Source organism: Calonectris borealis, chromosome 1 (genome assembly GCF_964195595.1).
Source record: "Calonectris borealis chromosome 1, bCalBor7.hap1.2, whole genome shotgun sequence".
NCBI classification, from domain to species: domain Eukaryota; kingdom Metazoa; phylum Chordata; class Aves; order Procellariiformes; family Procellariidae; genus Calonectris; species Calonectris borealis.
In genome coordinates, this window is record NC_134312.1 from 202,219,818 (window position 1) to 202,242,959 (window position 23,142).

Consider the following 23,142-nt stretch of genomic DNA (forward strand, 5'->3'; position numbering starts at 1 on the left):
GATGTCCTGCTTGAGGCCAGGGGCTGGCTTCACCAAGTAACACCCAGCTACTGCCTCGGAGCAGCCGTCCATGTTGCTGCTGCTTCTGCACAATGCTCTACTTCTTGGTCAAAAGACAACATGATTGCCTAATTTTCTCAAGACCATCTTCAAGCAAACAGTATCAAAATTTGTTTGAGGGCTTGAGGACTGCAATTTTATCAGGACCGAGTGAGGACAAAATATTTACTTTTTTCCATCTTAAAACACTGCATTTGTAAATATCTCATCAAATTCTCCCAAACAGGGAGACAATTAAACATCTGATGATAAAAAAATCCCCCCAAAACTAAGTTTCCAGTTTTTCCTCAATATGAATATAAGAGAAAACTTCTTTTATCTGTTTTCACAGCCTTTTGGACTCAAATTTAATTAGTGGTTATAAATTCCAAGAAATACCTTCTCTAAAGCATCCTTTAAGAGCCCTCACTTCTTACCTAGTTTATTTATTGCATGGGAATTTATCCAAGGTGGAGTCAGTAACACTGCAGCTACCTACTCATCTAATCCCCTGCTCAAGCACAACCAGCAGAGCATGCCAGAATTTGGTTGTTCAATTCCAGGTGCAGGGAGCCTGCCCCGTCCCAGCACAGCGAAGGCTGAGCAAAACCTTCCCTGCAATTGCTCCTGTGGCACCAGAAGAAAAAGCAGGAGGCCCATCTCTCCTGTGATCTTTCCTTTTTGTTGGCATACAGACAAAAAACTGCACTCATGCAAGGCATTAAAACTTTGAATGAAAAAAAAAAACCACACACAACTTAAAATGGAGATACTCCCTCTCCTCCCCAAAACAATATGGTGATATAAAACTGAAGGAAAGCTGTTATTAAAAAGAGTAGGCCATGAGTTAAAAAATTATAGGTAGAGTAAATGAAAAATGTTAAGAAGTCAAGATTCCTGGCACAGGAAAGGGATCAACATGTACAGGACAGAGAAATCCTAAAACTAAGAGTATTACAGTCCAAGAATCTAAGATTAAATTAAGACTAAGATTAAATCCCACAAGTGTATGGTTTAAAGGGTAAAAATAAATAAACTGTAAACCATAGTTCCAAATAAATTCCCTTTTCATTTTGGAAAAAAACAGCATACATTAAGAATAACATGCCAGGTCCTGCCCAGTTAGCAACAGGGCACAACCAACAACAGGACAACAAGAATTATACTAAAGCAGAGATGCAAAAGTCATAATTGATGAATTATTATTTAATGTTTAGAATGGGAAAGTAAATTGCCGTTTTGATTATGACAGACTCGGTGGGCTGCGTACTAGTTAAAGATAATAAGTAATACTGTGCAACCCAAGGAGTTTATAATGTCAGAGAGACACAGTTAATAAAACAAACAAGGGAAATAAAGCGGGTAGATGTAGAACAACAAATTATGACCACAGCTGCTTTGAAGTGACCGGCTGCTCATAATTGTTGATCTAGCCCTTTTCTCCAGTTGCTGAAGTGCATTAATATAGTTAAAAATACCTTTTCTGCTTTTTTGGTTCTACTTATTGCTTTCTCTATTAATTGCCAAAGGAGTTGTGTATGGCAGAGTAAGTGGGTCACAAGCCATATTCTGAAAGCACTAGTAAAAATGCGAACGTTTTTGAACTCCTGATTTAGGCAGCATATATTTCTAAACTAGTTTCTGTTTCAATAGTTTCTGTGTTTTACTGTTTCCTTCTTTTTTTTCCCCTAGGTGTCTCCTAGGAGCTTCTTGAGTCATATCCCACATGGACTATGGAGAGCTTCAACCACTGTGGCTTCATCTCTAAGATTCTGTGAAGCAGGGAGTGTTCTTAATTAATTCCTCAGACACCCAGCAGACGGAAACTGCCACCTTTATCTACCGTCTACTGCTCCCTTCCACTTCCAGGCGTGAACGGCCCGGTTCCAAGCTGGCAGCCTTTCCCAGCAGAAGCTTTTTCCCTTCAAATGAGCCCCGCTGAAAATGACAGGACTCGGCTGCACACAGTTCTGGCAAAAACAGCCTCTAAACAAGAGAAAAAGCCCAACAGTTTTCATCAAGGAGACATGTCAGCTCCTGAGGCTTGCACCTTCTTGCAGAGAGTGAGCTAAGCACTTCAGGAAAAAAATTAAGTCAAAGCAATAGCAGGTTTGCACAGTTGGTACTCTCACAGAAAGCATATGCCAATCTCACACCAGACCAGGACTAGTAAGTCAGGTTTCCAAGTGCAAGTGTTGCACAAAAGAGAGGCAGAGCTGCATCAAATTATAGCTTTATCTTACGCAGTTTTGGGGGTGAGGCTCCACATTTAACCCATACCGTACCCGCAGACAAACACACACACCACACGGACAGATCATTCCTCAACAGATATCAACTTCATTTTCTAACAGGAGAGATTCATTTGGTTGGCAAAGAATAGGATACGAGCAGTACATCAGCAAGCAAATCCTTTTGAAAGGAAAGGGTTTATTTCTCTAGCTGCTGAATAACATGACATTGGGGTTTTTTAATTCCTTAAAAAGAGGCAAAATTAACAAGCAGCATTTACATGCGATAGAGCCAGATTTGCTCAATGTTTTCTCCTTATATTAAGATGTTTGTTAATCATTCATTCCATAATTTTCCTAAAATACTTGCTCAATACATTAAAAAGTATGCATCTCTATACATTCAATTACATGCAGAAAATTTCTATTGCTTGATTGGGGAGTCAACAGCTCTCATAGCTTGCCATCTCTGAAGACAGAATCATACTTAATACTTAGTATAACTAGGCTTTTCATCTTAAACTATAATTACTTTCCACTTCAGAACTACAGAATGAAGCATCTTCCTATACTTAAGCCTCCCAGCGCACGGCCAGCTTGCAAAAATTGGACACAGAACATTATCGATTTTCTCAAGGGAGTAAGATATTTGCTAACTGCCAAGAACAAACCATAACTATTCATGTGTAGCATAAGGAGATGCAGCGTGAAAAATGACACACATTACTCTGTCCATATTCCAGAAAATCATTGCAGCTGAATGAAATCTCAGTTTATCACAAACCAAGCAGTATGAAAAACTAGAACAGCCTCTAGGAAATTAGTAACGTACATATAAAGAAAAGGATAGCAAAGGTTTTATTTGTGGCTCTAACAAGGGGAAGGAATAAACTTCAGTGTAAATACTTCAAAGAAATACACTTTAAAGAAAAGGTTCAGCAGAAACAGGTTTAAATGAGATTTGAAAAAAAAAAAGTATCTTACTGCCTGCAAGTTATAAACATGACCAAGTATTCAGAGAAAAAAAAAATGGCATCAGCACTGCAGCTGAAATTGCAACTCACTTGATACACAGAATAAAGAGGCTGCAATTCCAAACATTTTATATATTTATACACACACACACTCATGCTTTCTCAGTATCTTCCACAGCAAGTCATTATAAACACATCAGAGCAAGGGAGTAAGAAAAGGCAAGCAAACAGAAAATGCCTTTAAAGAGTCATTAATCACAACATTGCTTATTAAAGAAAGGAAATAATTTAAAAAATGTTTCAATCAGTAGCTTGATCAACACAGCAAAAATCCTTACCTGTGTGTTCTTATTCCTGGCTTCTCTCCTTGCTGCTTTTTCTTTTAGCCTTTTCTCCTAAAACAAACAAGATGCACAGTTTTAAAGCAAGCTCCTGTTTCTTTTTTTTCTTTTAATATGTTAGGATTAAAGTGGAGCCACCCAGGTATTTTTAATGCACACATGCTATACTGGTGGTATTCACCCGACACGTTACTGATGAAAAGCGATAAATAAAAAGATCTGATTGAGATATTAATTCATTCTTCTTGCTCTTAAAGGAAATAAAACTACAAGAATGATTCAAACTCACATTTCATCTTCACCGAGACTTGTTACTCTTAAAGGAATGATGCAGCTAAGTATTTTGACAAAGTTAGTATTTGTCTCTAAAACAGGGTAGTTAAAATGGCACCAAGAGATCTAACTTTTCTTACTTCTCAGTGGCTTAATACGAAATCCAATCCACTTAACAAACTAAAATGATCATTTTCCTAATTTCAGAATTGCTAAAGCAACTGGGGAGTGAAAGCTAAAATGTGTTCTCCTTAGCTTTTGTATCTCCATTATTAACAAACGCTGTACGATAGCATTTGCTTAGTAATTGCATCGATTCAGAAACCATAACATTAAGTTCCCTCCACCAAAGGGATTCTGCTATGGGAAAATGAGCGAAACGCAATGATAAAATTCATTCAAAGCTGCCTGTCAATTTCTGAGCATGCAAAAGTGGCGATATTTAATTCAATTGACATTTGTTGCTGCTTTTTTGTTGTTGTTGTTCTTACTGGGATTGGTTTATTTTTAAACCAATGAAGGATTATCTCTAATTTAGACTCTCTCAGATCCTTGCAATTGAACATCCTTTAGATTATCTATTTCAGGAAGTAAGAAATTCAGGTGAGGGCACACGTCCCTTAGAGAAGCACACCGCTCCCTCTTTTTCTTTTGTCTCAGTGATGCTGATGACATTGGTGTTGAAACTTTTTTATGCTAGCATAAAAATGTTTATGGAGTACAACTCTCAGTTTCTTTGAGCATTCCCAACATCAGCACATTTAGAACCGAGTCCACATAAAAGGGGACATTACTTTAACATCAGTCCAGGGGCAACACCTCAGCACAGAGAAGGCTGCCAGTCACACTTCAGCTCACTCACAGGAGTAACGAGAAAGCTGCAGCTCCAGCAGTCTTGGAGACATACCATCATGATGATGCTACCAAAGCATATTGGTAGGTACCACACAAAGTTGTTTGGAAAAGCAGTGTGTTTGAGTGCAGACCTGGGAAAAGGAGAACACAGCTGCCAAGATTTTCAAAATTGGCGTCTAAATTCAGTTTCTTTTGAGCCATTTGTCTGGTATGTGCCATTTTCTATTCTCCCAATTGCCTGAACTACACAAGTGTTAGCTTACTTTCAAACTCTCTTTCTGAGTAACTCAACCTCTTCTCTTCAAATCAAAACTAAACAGACAGAGTTCATCCCCCGCCCAAAAGTCAGGGACAAAACTGCATGACGTTTGTGTCTCTCTGCTTTATACACTTCTCCAATGCTGTCTGCAAAGCTGTCTGGTACAAACACCTCAATACACTCAGAGCTGCATGGCAGGGCATTCAACGCATGCTATGAAACAAAACAAAAACAACCACCACTGTAGACAGATACAACACAGCTGTCTTATTATTTCAGGTTTGTTAAAGTAAGAAAAAGCAATAAAAATAATAATTACATTTAAGGCCACAAGGGCATCGTATGGGGCAAAAGAAGCCCCCAGGACCAAGTACTGTCTGCTACGGACACAGGTAAGTCTGCCCTCCAACAAGCTAGACCTAAGCATCATGACCTCGTGGTCATAACACGGCCATCCATGTTATGATTCCTTCTCTTCCAAGTCAAATTTGTATTAATTTCTGACCATTTTTACTTATGCTTTTCTAATGATTTTACTTAAGTTTTCCACTTTCACCCACTCTGTTTTTAAATGGTTTAGTTGTGCATTCTTCACACTTTGGGGTCACTAATGGGGTTTTCTCATTTTTCTGCTAAAACTGTGATCCTTTTCAAACCTTACTGCTGAAAAAGTGAAAGAGAACAGAGCTAGAAAGTAACACACCAGATATTACAAAGCAGGAAAAAGCAGCTTTCAAATTGGATAGTCCAGAAAATTTTAGATAGAAAAATTCTACGGTATATGAAAAGACAGCATCTTAACTACAGCCACAGCCAACAACTTCAGCCATTTAAGCCAATATAGCAGCAGTCAAAACTCCTGCTCAAGGGATTTACACCAGAGCCCTGAAAAGACAGCTATGAAAGCAGGAGATTGAAATAATGCCATAGAAGAGGAGTACGTCAGACAGCATAATAGACATAAGCCTCTAAAGAATGGTAAAGACACAAAAAGATTCTAAAGTTAATAGGTGCAGAGACTGAAATCAGGAGTACAAAAGAAAAACAAGACAGAGCAGCAATCAACAGAAGCTGTCAAGACTTTTTTTTTCCTTTTTTTTTTTTTTTTTTTTTTTTTTTTTTTTTTTTTGAGGGAGAGACAGGAGATTTGGTTCCCTGTCAATGAAAAACAAAAGCAGATTTTGCCTAGGGTACATCTACGTTGGCACTAAGTTGGAGTTAGGAGTGCATTTCAGAAGTCAATGTCCTAACCAGGCCCGCTCCCACTGTTTTTCACACTACAAGGCAGTCTTCAGACGCACAGCTAATACACTCCAACCAACACTGGGTATTCACAGGGTCACAGGATCATTCCGACTGGGAGGAACATCAGGGGGTCTCTGGTCCAACCTCCTGCTCACAGCAGGGTCAGCACTGAGGTCAGGCCAGGCTGTGCAGGGCCTCATCCAGCTGGGTCAAAATCCCAAGGTTGGAGACTGCACAACATCTCTGGGCAATTTGTGCCACCACGTGACTGTCCTCACACAGCAAAAGTTTCCCCTACATCCATGTTGAACCTCCTGTTTTAACTTATGGCCATCATCTCTTGCCCTCTTGCTCTGCACTGCTGTGAAGAGCCCGGCTCCATCTCAGTCTCCTCCATGACCTCTCTGTAGGCATCGGGGGCTGCTGTCAGGTGCCCCCGAAGCCGTCTCTGCTCCGGGCTGAACAAGCCCAGCTCTCCCAGCCTCTCCTCGCAGGACCACCATCTCAGGGACCTCAGCTGAACTCACTCTAGTTTGTCAATGCCCTCCTGTACTGGTGGTGTGTGGGATGTCATGAATACTGAGCAGAGGAATGACTTCCCTCAAAGTGATTCAGTTCAAAGCACCAGATAAGAGCTAATACAGTGTAACCCACCACCACCACACACCATCTTACTCCGCAATCTTGCTCTTCCTGGCTATTTCGCTTGCTAATGCAGGAATAGCCATCAGGCTTTAACTTAGGCTTCAATTCTGGAAAACAATCCTATTAAGGCACTGCATAAATTTATACACAGCTTCAAGCACATGTGTAAGTACATACAGTGTGCTGAGCAAATGCTTAAATACTTTTCCCCAGTCAGGACCTTATTTCCTATTACCTAGAGGACAACTGTATATTCTACTATGCCAAGGTAATATCCCCACATAATAAAGACACCCTTTTATACGACTGCATAAAACCCAGAAATTAACTACCTTGCCTTAGGTTACAAAGAAATGCTACAGCACAGCCAGAAACAGATCTCCAAAGACTCAGATGAGTATTTTAACTACGATGTCATCCATTCTCACATTGCTACTGCTAGGAAGAAATATGGGCCCATGCAGAACACACATGTACAATGTACTGTAAGACAGCTGTAAAAAGTAATCAAATGAGGCAAAGCTGAACCAGTCAAACAGTTGGATATTTATTTATTTCATGTGAATAGATTCTGCTCATCTATGGATAAGCCTGTAACTATCTGTAACTATTAAGCTGTCCAACATTATCTTTCACACACGGGAAAAAATTAGAGAAAAGTATGGATTTTCTTGGAATACCTAAAGTGTAACACAGTAAGAATGACAGATTTTATCACTGTACTATCAAGCTATAAATCATTACTTGTAAAAACAGCACATAATTTAGAGATGAAAAATCCAATTACTAGGGCAGGAAAACAAAAGATTATGTTTCAAGGTATGAATACTTAATTATATATGTTACTGGCTGACACTCTGTTATAGCATAACTTCATAACAGAGCACTATGAGGCTGTCAGATAAAGCTCTAAAACATCACGATCTGATTAAATACTCTCTTATGTACAATGGTGAAGTCAAGCATCCACATCTTCTTTTGCATTTATATTGAATAGCTCTCCCTTGCACCCAGGTAGCACCTTCTTCACAGCTGAAAGATCTAGCCACATCCCTTCCGGGCTATCAACACTGAGGATGAGGAATACGTTTAACCAAAGATCAATGCAATAATTTGTTGTAGCTTAACTTCTAAGAAAGTGCTTCCAGCCCCTTTAGACCAAAACCAATCTAACCTTAAAGGCAGTAGCCAGAACATCATTTATCATCTTAGGTCAGCAACACAGCGTATGCAGGTTTTGAACAGTGGCTAAATGCAGGTTATCTAGATGTCATTTAAAGAGCAGTTTGGCTAGATCAAGAACCACAGGTTCATGAACTTAAGAGGTGATGGGATCAATGTGCCTGACTAGCACAACACAGGCTGTAGGACTAAATCACTGAATCAATCTACCACAGTGGTCATATCCTGGTTTAGAAGAATGTTCTACATAGATTTTAAAACATTTCACTGAAGGACAGTACACCACAATCTTTCAAAACTAGCTGCTGTTACTAATTACTGCTGTTACTAGTCTAGCCTACTTATCTTTGATTTTTAGACCATGTCTAAACTGTCTAACTGGTCTCTCGACCAGTTTGAAGAAACCCCCATTACCAAAGTTTAGGTCCATATGTAGATATATGCTGATCATGCTTCCACTTAACTTGCAAGGTGAAGAAAATCAACTCCAGATGCCTCTCAGCGGTTAGGTCTACTTTCCTAAATATTTCAGGATCAGACATATCTGAGATCTCACCATCTCTCCAACCCTACCTGTCACTTCTGTTTGTATATTCAATAATTCAACTGGAACCCTTTTGGTCCTGTCAGAAAAATCCCACTGCAATAGTTCACGTTGACCTGATCAACCACCACATCACCCAAATTTTTTTCAAGATCTATGTGTCTAAGGGAAGAGCTCTCAATCCCAACATTTTGTTCTAAATTTCTTCTTCCTAGAAATCTGTATTTTTGCCTATCTTAAAACACAGCTTGTTTTGTTTGAGCCCAATTTAGCAAGAAAGCTTTCTTCCATGTCACTAAAAAAATCTTGAAATAATACACTTCCTATAGAATAAATCCCATGGGCTTTATTGAATCCCATGGGCTTTGAAACATCTACTTAATCAGAAGCCACCGGTTTAGGATGTTCCAGTTACCGAGGTTTTGGTCCATTTAATCTGTGCCATGTTTATTTATTAATCAAAACACTTAAGTGAAAAGCCTTGCAGAAATTTCAGTGTATTCCATAGATGTATTTACAAAGATTTTATCAGATTCTGCTCTGATAAAAACACATATACACACACAGTTCACCACACACCTACTTTCCACAAAACCACACTGGTTAGTATTATATTCCTTTCATTTAGTTCTTCATTAAGACAATCTTGTGCCAGTCATTCTATTATCTGGTGTGGACTAACAGCAGGCTGAGTTACCAGCTTATTTTCCTCAGAAGCACTTGCATGGTAGTTCTCAAACTCCTCCAGAACACTCCTGTTGCTTCAAGACCCTTTTAAAACCAACATTAATGGTATTACACAGCTCAGAGACCTTCTTGATCAGCTTTTTAAAATTTCCTGCAAATTATCTTTTTTTTCTCCCCAATTACACATCTAGTTAACAAGGATGGTTAATAACCTCAGTAATTACAGGGATGAAAGCTTTTAGTCATCATCACGTAATATGGCTAAATCATTTGGCTTTCAACTAAACAAAGAAGAGTTATGGTTACTGAATCCTTCCATCTTTCCTGCACTAGAACCGACAACAGAACCAGTTCTGCCTAACAACGAGCCAAATCCATGGATAAAGCTGCTTCCATGGAAAAGCTACTCGCTGTTCTTAACCCTAAAGTTAAGAAGTCTGCCACTGGCTTCTTTTCACACTCATATTTCCTCTTTCTTCCACTGTTGGATTTTAAAACAAAAAATCATACCACTTTTACTTCTCCCTCAAGACTCCAACACACTTATTAAAAAGAAATATTCTAACATTTACATCCCATGTTCTCAAGTTGAGGGGAAGAAAAAAGAATAGTAGCATGGCAGCTCTCTCTAGTTGGTGAGCTTAGGAATATGTGTAAGATGCATATATAAACAGTTTAAAAACTAAGTTTTTATTCATAAAAAAAGAAAATCCAGCAATTTTGAAAGCTGGAAGTTCTTCCCTGTCCCCCTTGGTCCCCCCCACCCGCTCAGGAAATCCCCTCCTTTGACTCTCTTCTTTCTACAGTTGATTAAGAGTTCATTTTACTTTGTCCAGATGGTTAACTGCGATATTTTAAAAATACAGGTTTATTGCCATGTATTATTAACAGCTTTGTTTCATATAGTAATTTGTCTTTCGGCTTTTTAATTTGTAAACAATTTGTACAATAAAAGCCTCCCTTCCTTCTCTTAAAGAACTTGTACATAGGTCATAACTGCTCAGATTTACATTAAATAAATTCCTTTTGTTAGTGATATACTGCAGTTTTACCAGCCTAAAATTTCACTGATCTCTTCTATTTGCTTACCTAAAGGCAAGAAATAGCTTCATTCAATACAACTAATGCATCTTATGGCACATTTAGTCCTGAGAGCATTAAAAAAGTCTATGGCAAACCTATTTCCTGTAGAAATTTTACGTTCATCTGAGTCATCTGAAGTCTTTTTATTTAAATGCTCAAGAACTCCTGCAGGTTTTGATCAAAGATTTTAACACTGCATGTTTAATAATTGATCCTTTACAAACTGACGCCATAATTTGGAGCTACCAACCTATTCTATTTAACAGCTGAGGTAATGGTCTACCACATAACAGTTCTTAGAGGTGGCCAAGGTTTGGAACAAATCATTCTCTTGCCTGGAAGAATCTGTCTGTCATTCGCAGATACATCTTAGTTTATACCAGTACCTGGTATTATTTCTTACTATTTTACTATCTCTTGTTATTTTAGTGGGACAAAGTTAGGGACAGTCAGCTGTGCTGTAGAAAATACACACACAGCTGTTCAAAAATTCATAGCATCTCTTATATACTGGCATCGTCATACTCAAGAGCTGGTTTCCACCTGAATTTTAAAGCACAAATGTGCTCTGAAAAGTGACTTAATAAATGACACTGTGGTATCCCACATTTGTCTTCTCTCAGATTTCACACCAAGTTTGTGCTGCTTACATGCAAAATATATTTTTATTATTTTTAACTGCTCAGCTTGCAAGCAAAGTGGTATCTGACAATCCAGCTCTAATAAATATGGCATCAGCCCATAAAGCAAGATTACCAACTTCTAGCTACACAATCAGCACACACATGAGCCAACACAGAATCAAACTGTGCCCTCTTCCATGGAGGTTTTGTTCTGCACAGGTGGATGGAAGGAAGACTAGAATTAGTGAGAACTATTTATTAATTACTTAAAAATAAACAGAATGGGGGAGGACTGAATACACATTGAGTAAGAAAATTCTGTTTCAGCAGTTACTTTTTGGCCATTGCTACATTTTATATTGCTATGTAGTTTAATATTTGTCTTACTATAGAGATTAGCAAATCATCTACATGCAAGCAATGCTCCAACCACCAAAACAAACCAACATTCCCAACTGAAAGATAAAATTGAATCAACTTATTAGTATTTCTTTGAGTATTATTTTCAACAACAACAAAAAAAATCTGGAAATTAAGTACAAAATTGGTTACTATTAAATAAACAAATCTTAATACCTTCAGGGAAAAAAGCAAAAGCTTTTTGACTATTTTGTGTTTGTTTTGTTTTAATCTCTTAACAATTGGTTTTAGAAAGCTATTAAATAATCTCTTCAAACAACAGTCTATATAAACATAATTACATAAACTGCATCTGTAGAGCTGATGTAGAGCTGATGTTTAGTTTATAGGCAGGGAAACTGAAACACATAGTTCTAGTATGGCCTATTTAAGACAACATAGGAAAAGTGTGGTATCAAAAGCATGTGAAAGACAGCACAGTGACAATCTTAAACATTAAACAAGCACTGGAAAAGGTCTTAGAGACAGTTGGGAAAAAAGCATCCTCATTTAAAAGAAGAAAACACAAACTAGCAGAAACTGACCCTTAAAAGGACATTGTTAGAACAAAACCAACACAGAAAACCAGCTGACAAAACTGAAAATTATTCCTTTCTCATTTAATATCTGAATACACTGAACATGTTTTAAGGATAGAAAATTTTTTTAAAAGTTGGTAAGTAGGCCATCTGGTTTAAACATATGTATGTTTAACATATATATATTGTCCAAAAGCAATTTGGGATGTTCATCGACCGAGGAAGAAAGGGACACAAGGTAGGACACATGTATACACACAGTTTGTTTCTGACAAACAGCCTTCCAATCAGAAAGAGATGTTAAATCATAGTAATTAGAATACAGAGGCAGTCCAGTAACCATCTTTTCTGTGGGCAAATGGCATCTGAGCCAGATTCTGAACTGACAGAAGTCAAAGGGATTCTTTCAAATGAATTCACAGAACCGTCCATCCCACCCGGATGCCCACAAACACACAGAGAGAGGTAAAGGTAACCCTAATTCAATTTAAAATACACTTTCAACAGAATTACATCAGGAATTAAGTTAGTTAACGGTTTTTAAAAGTAACATTTAAAGCTGTAAACTAAAATCTTAATGACAAAGTCAATGGGAGTTGCACTGCAAAATACGCTAGTATTTTCTAGAGAAAAGTAGAGGAAAAAGGCTGATGAAGGTGCACTTCATCTGATTTGTGGCTGCTTTCAGTTTTGAAGGGACGATACCATTTAAGAGTGGGCATTCATAATCTAGACAGGTCACTGATTCTTGAGCTGTCTTAATGCAGCCGCTCTTAAGGAAACACCCAGCTCTCATACACAGGTCTGAGAGAAGGCAGAAGACCCCCGCAGCTATCTGCGCCTGCTCGTGCAGATGCAGGCCCCCAGCAGTAGCCAAGTCATCAGCACGCGAAGGGTGCAGCTCCCATTAGAAGCTGCTAGGTTGCCTCAAAGACCCATGAAATACAGAGGTCAGCATTTTGGGCAATTGCGCCATTACATCCTGCGGCAGGACAAGCAGCCTGGCACTGGAAGTTCTTCCCCTTACAACACTAAGAATGCAACTCCACCTGAGCTGAAGTTAAATTAAGCCTGCACTACTTCAGCCTCCACCCACCCTCCAGCTGCATGTTCCTGGCATTCACATGATTAGGGTGTACACAAACAACCTATTTGCAGTTATTTCATTTTCTTATTTTTCACATCAACAAGATGAGGCCAAGAACTCTGATTTTGCTGGAAAACTTTTAGAAAACAGTCAAGGGCACTTCAAGCTTTAAGTGTAGCTCATCCAGCTGTTGAAGTGAAAGCAAAGCAAACAATGAGCAAGCCCTTGCCTCTGCCAGCAGCACAGCAAGGCCAGACAGATGCTGCTACTAAGACTGAAAAGGGATGTCTGTCAACTCACCTGCCAGTGTCCATTCCCCTTATCGTAATAGCTCTGCACTTGGAACATGACAGCGGCATTGCCTGCACACAATAGCTATGAAAGGGCTCAGACAGGCTTTCTAACAAAGTAATACTCTCTTGATTTATTTTACACATCTCTCCATCTCTAATACTTTTCTTCTTTGCCATTCAGCTCAACGCTCCTCGCAGCAGCAACCTTCTTCCCTTTATATTTTGCTCCTATGCTGGCACACTCTTTACATGAGAGAATTTTATTGTCCTCACCCAGCACCACATTAAGCCAACTGTACAATTGCACTGAAATCTGACAAATTTCACCTCAAAGTGACAGACTATTCAAGTGCTTTACTTAATAAAGACCATAATACTGCACTGAGATTTCTTTCCCTTCAGATTATTTCCTTTGAAATATGATGCAATCTCTCTTCAGAATTAATATATTGATTGATTTCAAACTACAAATACTATTTTTCATGGGTGCATTTATCTTCCAGCATACTGAATGGTTTGCGCTGTATAGCATCTATTTTTCTTTTTATTAATTGCATTTTTTTTTTTTTAATCATGAGTAAAGATTTGATAAAATAAAGAAAATCCCTGGGGGGTCTTTTCTGTTTCTTGAACGGTTAGTATTCAATGACCTATTACAACATGCTACAAGTACTGTTAGTATTATTTCATAAAACTATAAACCAAATGTGTAAATCGTAACTACTCTGTCATCAACAGAAATCACTTGCAAAAGCAGGATTGGGAGCGAGACAGAGCCTAGGGCTCCAGTTGGAGGGCGGCCGCAAAAGGGCTGCCAAAGGAAGGGGCAAGGTACAGGGCATTCTCCCCCAAGAGCTTTCCCATCCGGGCCATGGCTCAGCCAACCAACGCATGGGGTTGCTCAGCCACGGCAGGGGGTGAGGCTTGTGGCAGGGGCCAGAGGTAGGAGGGAGAGACAAAGGCCTTACGGTAGGAAGTAAACCCCAAGGAATGTAGTGTGGCACGAGATACACAAAGAAAAAATAATCCACTGTAAATATCAGCTGACATCTTAACTGATTTGGTCACATCGTTCTTCTCCTACTGGTTAAAATTACCAGCATTACTGCTTTTAAAAATAAACACACAGTTTGATTCTAACCTTTGGCCAACTGCAGGTTGTAAAGGAAATTAATTCTTCCTTCACAAGTGAACTTGCATCTCTTTTTCAAGTTCCTACATCAGGTGCATCTTTCATTGGATCAATTCAATTCATACAGATTTTCAGTCATCATGAGGTGACCATAGTTCTCCAAGTACTCTTCTCCAAGCATGCTAGATATCCTATATAGCTGTATAGTACGTTTTCTTCCCCTAAATGCCCCCAGAAATCTTCATGCTTTTTAAGCATCAGCTCTAAACTCAGTACTGAGGCTGTTACATCATGCTTAGTAGTATAACTCCATTTTTCTTCCTCAGAGGAAGCATCCTTTCAAGATTCTAAAGAACTGCATGTGAATTAATATAAAATTAATAAAGTTACAGTCTCTCTCCTACTCTCCCCCCCATATACTGATGCAAAAATTATTAGAAAATACTCCTTTTGAACTCCATATTTAAATCTACCTGGATGGTCTCTCTAGGGATACCTTGAATGTAATAATGTGGTTTGTAAGGATATCCTGTTAACAGTGAGACAAAGACAAGAAGGAGAAAAAGTAATCAACTGGACACCAAACACACTAACCCTAAGAAGCAGTAAGGCAGACAGTAACAGAGACCTGAAATCCTAAGTCACTGACAGATGAGCATTAAAGGAACTACACAAGCACAACCTTGAGAAGGTTCACACAGAACTTTGTAACTGATAAGAACAAGAGAAACAAGCTGATCCACGTCTATCAGTCTCATGGGAAAGAGCAAACTTATTACAGAATATTTGAAAGGCATTGTGAGACTGTGTGGAACGACCAGCACCTAGAAACACCCACGGTCAAGGCTAGTGACTGTTTAAGGGCCCTATGGCATTGGTATCAATATTGTGCATACTTAGGGCCCACACTATTATTTACGGGATCGGTGAACGCGAGTGTGCTTGTGAATCAAAGAAGTGAGGGTGTTGGTAGTTCTGCTAGAAACTTCAACCTTGATCAGCCAGCAAGAAGGAATAAGCTTGTGCTGCCTGTGCTGCTCATGTTTATGTGAGCGCTGCCTGCGTTTATCTTTTCTGCATCTCTTGTCTCTGTGGCCACCCACGTGTGTATTGTGTGTGCATCTGTGCGATACACGTGCAGCCTTGCTAGGGCTGGGTCTGTAACCTGGAACAGCAGCACCCTCCATCTAACAGACCTGCAGAAGAAACCTCCTGGGTTGAAATCCAAGGGATTTGGTTTCCCTTACCAGTCTGCAGTCTTCCATTTTCAAGAATGAATTTTAATCAGAATAAATTCACTGGGGTAAGTATACTTTTCCTGAAACTGCAAGTTTTTTATTTTATAAAAGTCTTTCCATAAAGTCTGGTATGAAGAATTTTCTCTTTTAGCCTTGGAAAGAGTTAATTAAGTAATAATATTTGGGAGAGCAAATATACAAAGGGTGAAATATCACAGTGTGTCCTCCGCATTAAAACTATCTACACTCCCATTAACAAATGCGTTTAGGGAACAGGAGACAAACCAAATAGAGGCATTCTGTTTCAATACAGTTTCTAAAATAGTTCTATATTTTCTACTGAATTATGAACAGTATGAGCAGAACTAAGAGCCCACATAACTTTGGACTTCAGGAGGTACAAATGAGCACCATTTCATTAGCACAACGGCTACAAAATATCTCCAGTTTCCTCCCAGCAACAGCAGTATCTTATGAAAGATCCCCCTGTGACCTGAAGTCTAACTGCTGCATACCTCTACAACCATGGTTGTTTAACTTCTTCCAGGGAGGTACTCCATGCACCTTGCAGTATCTGGCCCCTGAAGACAGCATCAGTTTGTTTGCTACTAATACCACCCAAATAAAATTAAATAAAATTAAAAAATTACTTCTAGCCATCTTCTGACGTTGATCATCCTAAGTTTACAGCATATCTTACTTGCTGGAAAGTGAGGTAAGAAATACGGCTCCTATTCATTTTTTCCTCCAGCACCAATGGGCATTTTTCTGAGCTTGAGTTAGTGTACAGAAAGAGAGGTTATTAAGAAGCAATATTAATCCCTCTCTGCCACTATTTTCCCCCTAACAACAGCACATTTTCTGTTGAAAACTTGAAAAACGGAGTGCAAAAACATGTTCTGAATACCTTATTCACTTCTCCCTTTATTGTTGTTTATAACATTTCACACATTTCAAAAGAGCTCAAATCTATACCTCTCGCTGGGCTGTCATTAAATATCCATTAATGCAGAATTCTTTTCACATCATCTTGATCAGTATTACTGCCCTTTTCCTTGCGCTCAACTGCTAAAATTTACTTTACTTCCAAAACTTCAATAAGCATTAATTACAACACAATTATACCTCAGATTTTTATTTATTTTTATCCATCTGATTTTCATTGTTTCCCCATTTGAGAGGAAGGAGAGGTTAACAAAATGTGAGACTCATGAAGGAAACCTAATTATAGTGTAAACGCATTGCAAGCTTCCACAAGCCTCAAGGCACTGCAACACACATCTCATCTAATCCAAGCATCTCATGAATGCACCAAAACATATTTCTCATCATACTGAAAACTGTGCTCATTTAAGTGACATTCACAAATGGATTTAAAAGCAATAGCCTGTGGATACATTCTGAATAGTTCTGCTCTTCATCAGAAACAGTTTTGCAAGGACAGTTCACATTAAGCTGACAGGCCATATTCACCTAAAAAAAAAAAGCCATTTCATCCAAGTTTTGATTTTAAGAGGTTCATTTTTTTTTCCCAAAGATCTTTTATCTTCAAGATTATACTGAAGAAACCGTAAAAGGGGGATTCTCAATGGAAGATGACCTACAAAATTCCAAGCTTTATAAAAACAGTGTTTTTTCTACATCCACTCACAATATTTAAATAAAAATCTGAACCCATGTGCAAGATTTAAAAACCTGGATGAAACATATGGTTTCATAGCCTTCCGTAAATTATTTTGTTATTCTAGTCACCATTTTAAAGCCAAGGTAGAGACTTCAGGGATTAGCATACATTCAGCTTCAGAGGACTCTTTGATTACTGATGTACCTAATTATGTAGCAGACTGCTACATTTGGTTTATACAAAACCAAAACACATTTGTCTCTAGTGGTCTTCTAATCTACCTACATAATAACTTTAATAGAGTTAGCATGTTTCAAAAATTGATTTAAAGGAAAAAATAAAAACTGCCAAAATTACAAACCAGGAAACTACACCAAGCATCAGCTGCAGCAGAAAGAAAAGGAATTAAGAGGAAGAAATATGAATCAAGATACAGACATTTGAAACTTGCTAGAAGTGAAGGAACAGAAGAAAGTTAAACTGATGAAAAAGTTAAGCAAAGATCTTGAACAAATCTGAAGCAAAAGCAGAGAGGAAAAATTTAACCACAGCTTTTTCAAAAAGCTAGGAAGGAGAAAGAGAGAGTCGTAAAAGAATTCAGTAACCAAGGTGGAAAACCAAGAAACAGCAAGTTGTCACATCTGGCTGTTAGAAAAGATGTCAAATGGACAAAGAAAAGATCTACAGCAGTCTGCTTGCGGGAAGGAAATTAAAACAAAGACGGGAATGAAATAATTAGCATTACTGCAGAAAGGAAAAGGTCAGACGACAGAGTTCATGCTATGCCATGATGTATTTTGGCTGACAGTGAAGTAGGGAGGATTTTAAAAGAGGCAATGACAGTCACAAGTGACGGATTTAAGACTTTGTATAAAAGGGACTGCTGAATGACAGTGAGAGGATGTTAAGATGGGATGAAAGTATGTGCCTTTCAAAAGTTCCTCTTTCAATGACACAAGAAGGGGTACTAAGACATGAGTACTTATGCAAAATCTGAAGTCATGAAAATAAGATAAGGAAGTTTCCTAGTCTTTTTGTTGCTTTCATACCCTTTGTTGGTAACACACTTGAATCTCTTTTAGGTTTCATCCTCTCCCTCCAAATGAGGCTAAAAAATAACTTAAACCACTAGCCCGTCAGGCTTACATACACAACCAAACTTTTAACAGTAAATTCAGGCAACGATTGGGCACCTGATGAAGCTTCTGCAGTACAGTCATAATACATAAACTTGGGTAGTTCTTCTTCCTTCACATCACTGAGATGCCAGCCAGAGATTCAAACTCCACTAAGTATCTGCTGCGGAGTGATTATGTTATCTTTTAGGAAGGGAAATCTTACGAGGTGGGAGAATTTTTAATACCATTGGGTAGTCACTGTGAAAGTGGCCACGTAATTCCTTTTTACGGTGAAGCTGTTCAAATTTCTCCCTAGCATTCTTTCGTTAATGAAGGACTGATGATTGATGACGATAACTTCTTAAGCCAGATAACAGACAGCCCTACCAGAGGGGATGCGATACTGGACCTGATGGGATTATCAAGTGAGCTAACTGGTGACATCAAGATTGGAGGCAGTCTGGGCTGCAGTGATCATGCACTGGTGGAGTTCACAGTCCTGAGGGCTATGGGTCAGGCGAAGAGTAAAGTCAGGACACTGAATTTTAGGAAAGCAAAATTCCAGCTGTTCAAGGAATTAGTCAATAGGACCCTCTGGGAAACTGCCCTCAGGAACAAGGGAGCAGAAGAGAGCTGGCAGATCTTTAAGGACTCTTTCCATAGAGCGCAAGAGCTCTTGATCCCCAGGTGTAAGAAATCAGGCAAGGAAGGCAAGAGACCGGCATGGCTGAGTGGAGACCTGCTGCTCAAACTAAAGGGCAATAAGGAAATGCACAGGCAGTGGAAGCAAGGACAGGTATCCTGGGAAGAGTATAGGGACACTGCCCAGTTGTGTAAGGATGGGGTCAGGAAGGCCAAGGCACAGCTGCACCTGAACTTGGCAAGGGATGCAAAGAATAATAAGAAGGGCTTCTACAGGTATGTCAGCCAGAAAAGGAAGGCCAAAAAAAGTGTACTCCCCCTGATGAACAAGACTGGCAAACTGGTAAAAACAGACAAGGAGAAGGCTGAAGTACCCAACAACTTTTTTGCCTCAGTCTTCACTGGCAACTTCTCTTCCCACACCTCTCGAGCAGATGGTCTGCAAGATGGGAACTGGGAGACCAAAGTCCTTCCCACTGTAACAGAAGATCAGGTTCACGACCACCTGAGGAACCTGAACATAAATAAGTCTACGGGACCTGATGAGATGCATCCCAGAGTCCTGAGGGAATTGGCTGATGTAGTTGCCAAGCCACTCTCCATGATATTTGAAAAGTCATGGCAGTCGGGTGAAGTCCCTGGTGACTGGAAAAAGGGAAACATTGCACCCATTTTCAAAAAGGGTAGAAAGAAAGGAGGACCCTGGGAACTACCGACCTGTCAGCCTCACCCCTGTGCATTGGAAGATAATGGAACAGATCCTCCTAGAAGCTATGCTAAGGCACATGGAGTACAGGGAGCTAATTCAAGACAGCCAGCATGCCTGACCAACCTAGTGGACTTCTATGATGGAGTGACTACATAATGGACAAGGGAAGAGCTACGGATGTCATCTATCTGGACTTCTGTAAGGCCTTTGACACACAACATCATTCTCTCTAAACTGGAGAGGTATGGATTTGATGTGTGGACTGTTAGGTGGATGAGGAATTCATAGAATCATAGAATCATTAAGGTTGGAAAAGACCTCTAAGATCATCGAGTCCAACCATCAACCCAACACCACCATGCCCACTACACCATGTTCCTAAGTGCCTCATCTACACGTCTTTTAAATACTTCCAGGGATGGTGACTCAACCACTTCCCTGGGCAGCCTGTTCCAAGGCCTGACCACTCTTTCAGTAAAGAAATTTCTCCTGATGTCCAGTCTAAACCTCCCTTGGCGCAACTTGAGGCCATCTCCTCTCGTCCTATCGCTAGTTACTTGGGAGAAGAGACCAACACCCACCTCACTACAACCTCCTTCCAGGTAGTTGTAGAGCGCGATGAGGTCTCCCCTCAGCCTCCTCTTCTCCAGACTAAACAGTCCCAGTTCCCTCAGACGCTCCTCATCAGACTTGTGCTCCAGGCCCTTCACCAGCTTCGTTGCCCTCCTCTGGACACGCTCCAGCACCTCCATGTCCTTCTTGTAGTGAGGGGCCCAAAACTGAACACAGTATTCGAGGTGCGGCCTCACCAGTGCCAAGTACAGGGGCACGATCACCTCCCTGCTCCTGCTGGCCACACTATTTCTGATACAGGCCAGGATGCCATTGGCTCATGTTCAGCTGGCTGTCAACCAGCACCCCCAGGTCCTTTTCCTCTGGGCAGCTTTCCAGCCACTCTTCCCCAAGCCTGTAGCGTTGCCTGGGGTTGTTGTGGCCGCAGGACCCAGCACTTGGCCTTGTTGAACCTCATACAGTTGGCCTCGGCCCATCGATCCAGCCTGTCCAGGTCCCTCTGCAGAGCCTTCCTACCCTCGAGCAGATCAACACTCCCGCCCAACTTGGTGTCATCTGCAAACTTACTGAGGGAGCACTCGATCCCCTCATCCAGATCATTGATAAAGATATTGAACAGGACCGGCCCCAATACCGAGCCCTGGGGAAATTGGAGATTGGAGCCTTGGGAATTGATTGGATGGACGCATCCAGAGGGTAGTGGTCAATGGCTCAATGTCCAGATGGAGATCAGTGACAAGCAGTGTCCCTCAGGGGTCCATACTGGGACCAGTACTCTTTAATATCTTCATCAATGACTTAGACAGTGGGATCAAGTGCACCCTCACCAAGTTTGCAGACGACACCAAGCTGAGTGGTGCGGTTGACACACCTGAGGGACGGGATGCCATCCAGAGGGACCTGGACAAGCTCGAGAAGTGGGCCCGTGTGAACCTCATGACGTTCAAGCAAGGCCAAGTGCAAGGTCCTGCACCTGGGTCAGGGCAACCCCCAGGATCAAAACAGGCTGGGGGATGCAGGGATTGAGAGCAGCCCTGCCAAGAAGGACTTGGGGGTACTGGTGGATGAAAAGCTGGACAGGAGCTGACAATGTGCGCTCGCAGCCCAGAAGGCCAACTGTATCCTGGGCTGCATCAAAAGAAGTGTGGCCAGCAGGTCGAGGGAGGTGATTCTGCCCCTCTACTCTGCTCTGGTGAGACCCCACCTGCAGTACTGCGTCCAGCTCTGGAGCCCTCAGCACAGGAAAGACATGGACCTGTTGGGGCGGGTCCAGAGGAGGGCCACAAAAATGATCAGGGGGCTGGAACACCTCTCCTGTGAAGAAAGGCTGAGAGAGTTGGGGTTGTTCAGCCTGGAGAAGAGAAGGCTCCGGGCAGACCTTATTGCAGCCTTTCAGTACTTGAAGGGGCCTTATAAGAAAGATGGGGACAAACTTTTTAGCAGGGCCTGTTGCGACAGGACAAAGGGGAATGGGTTTAAACTAAAAGAGGGTAGATGTAGACTAGATATAAGGAAGAAATTTTTTATGATGAGGGTGGTGAAACACAGGCACAGGTTGCCCAGAGAGGTGGTAGATGCTCCATTCCTGGAAACATTCAAGGTCAGGTTGGACGGGCCTCTGAGCAACCTGATCTAGTTGAAGATGTCCATGCCCATGGCAGGGTGGTTGGACTAGATGATCTTTGGAGGTCCCTTCCAACCCAAACAATTCTATGATTCTATGACTTGCCCTGCTGACAATGCAACAAATTCCCCAAAAGTATTAGTGAGAAACCAATGGCTGAAATGGAATACACTAAAATAATGTTTATCTATGACACTTATCTATGATTTCTAAATTATGCCATAGAACTTCTCCCTATAGTGTGAATTTAACTAATTACATATTTTCTGTTAAGAAAAAATTGAGTATCTGCCCCACGTAATAACAATGTAGCTTCTTCATGGGTCACTGGAAGAGTGGATCTTCTGATCCAGCTTAACATTACCCAAGAGAAAGGAAGTAGTGCTTGTCTCTGCTTGGATGAGACAAAAGAGGAGGACTTGACAGATTTTCCCAACTGTTACTATTACAGCTATTTCCTAAGCAGCAACAACTGACTGTCAAGAAACCCAGACATAAAGGATGTCTTAGTAATAAGGTAGAGTAACAGAAATATATTCAATCTGTGTGGCAGCCTTACCTTATATAGTCTGTATTAATTTATACACAAAATGAATGTATCTCAAACTTGAATGCCTTCTGAAGTGAGGATGGAGGATCATCTTTAACCATAAGGTTAGTGAGACTTTGGGGAGGCAAATGAGGTTCCACCAAAGTGAATCCTGAACTCCCACCTATCACCTTCCTGCCCCTTCTGTCCTTTTAAGTTTCATTTCCTTTAAAATTGGGTAAGTGAAAAATTAGGATACTAAACAGTTTGTAACAGCATTTCAAAAATTAAATGACAATCAGGAAACTGAATACTTCATCATGTACAGAGAATTTCCCATATGAAGCATTTTTCACCTCAAATTGTTAAGCCACAAATAAAAAATCTGAATGTGCATGCAATGACTGAACGCAGTAAGGCAGCCCTAAAAACTAGACACATATTTGACAGTACCTCAATCAGAAGCCTTTCTTTTTTAATATATTTCCTTCTTTTTGTCATACTACCATTCATTTCTTTTATTTCATTTCATAACGGATAATAATTAGGTGCAATGTGAGAAACACTCATGCAGTAAGGTAGGCTACAAGAAACTTTACACTTTCCATAATTACAAAAAATGATGATGTGGCCAGTCCTGTTCATTTTGTCTGC

General features: G+C 40.2%; 1 protein-coding gene across 6 annotated transcripts in view; it reads right to left on the minus strand.

The window, feature by feature from the left end:
• Positions 1-23,142, minus strand: part of DDX10 (DEAD-box helicase 10) — a 213,525-nt gene that overhangs the window by 62,114 nt on the left and 128,269 nt on the right. For 5 of the 6 annotated variants that reach the window (XM_075140022.1, XM_075140026.1, XM_075140025.1 and 2 more), the window contains exon 16: positions 3,583-3,639. In XM_075140022.1, coding sequence (XP_074996123.1) covers positions 3,583-3,639 — 57 coding nt within the window. Of the gene's footprint in view, positions 1-3,579; positions 3,640-4,720; positions 4,845-23,142 lie in introns of those variants that run through there. The other variant, XR_012672021.1, reaches the window with a different exon arrangement.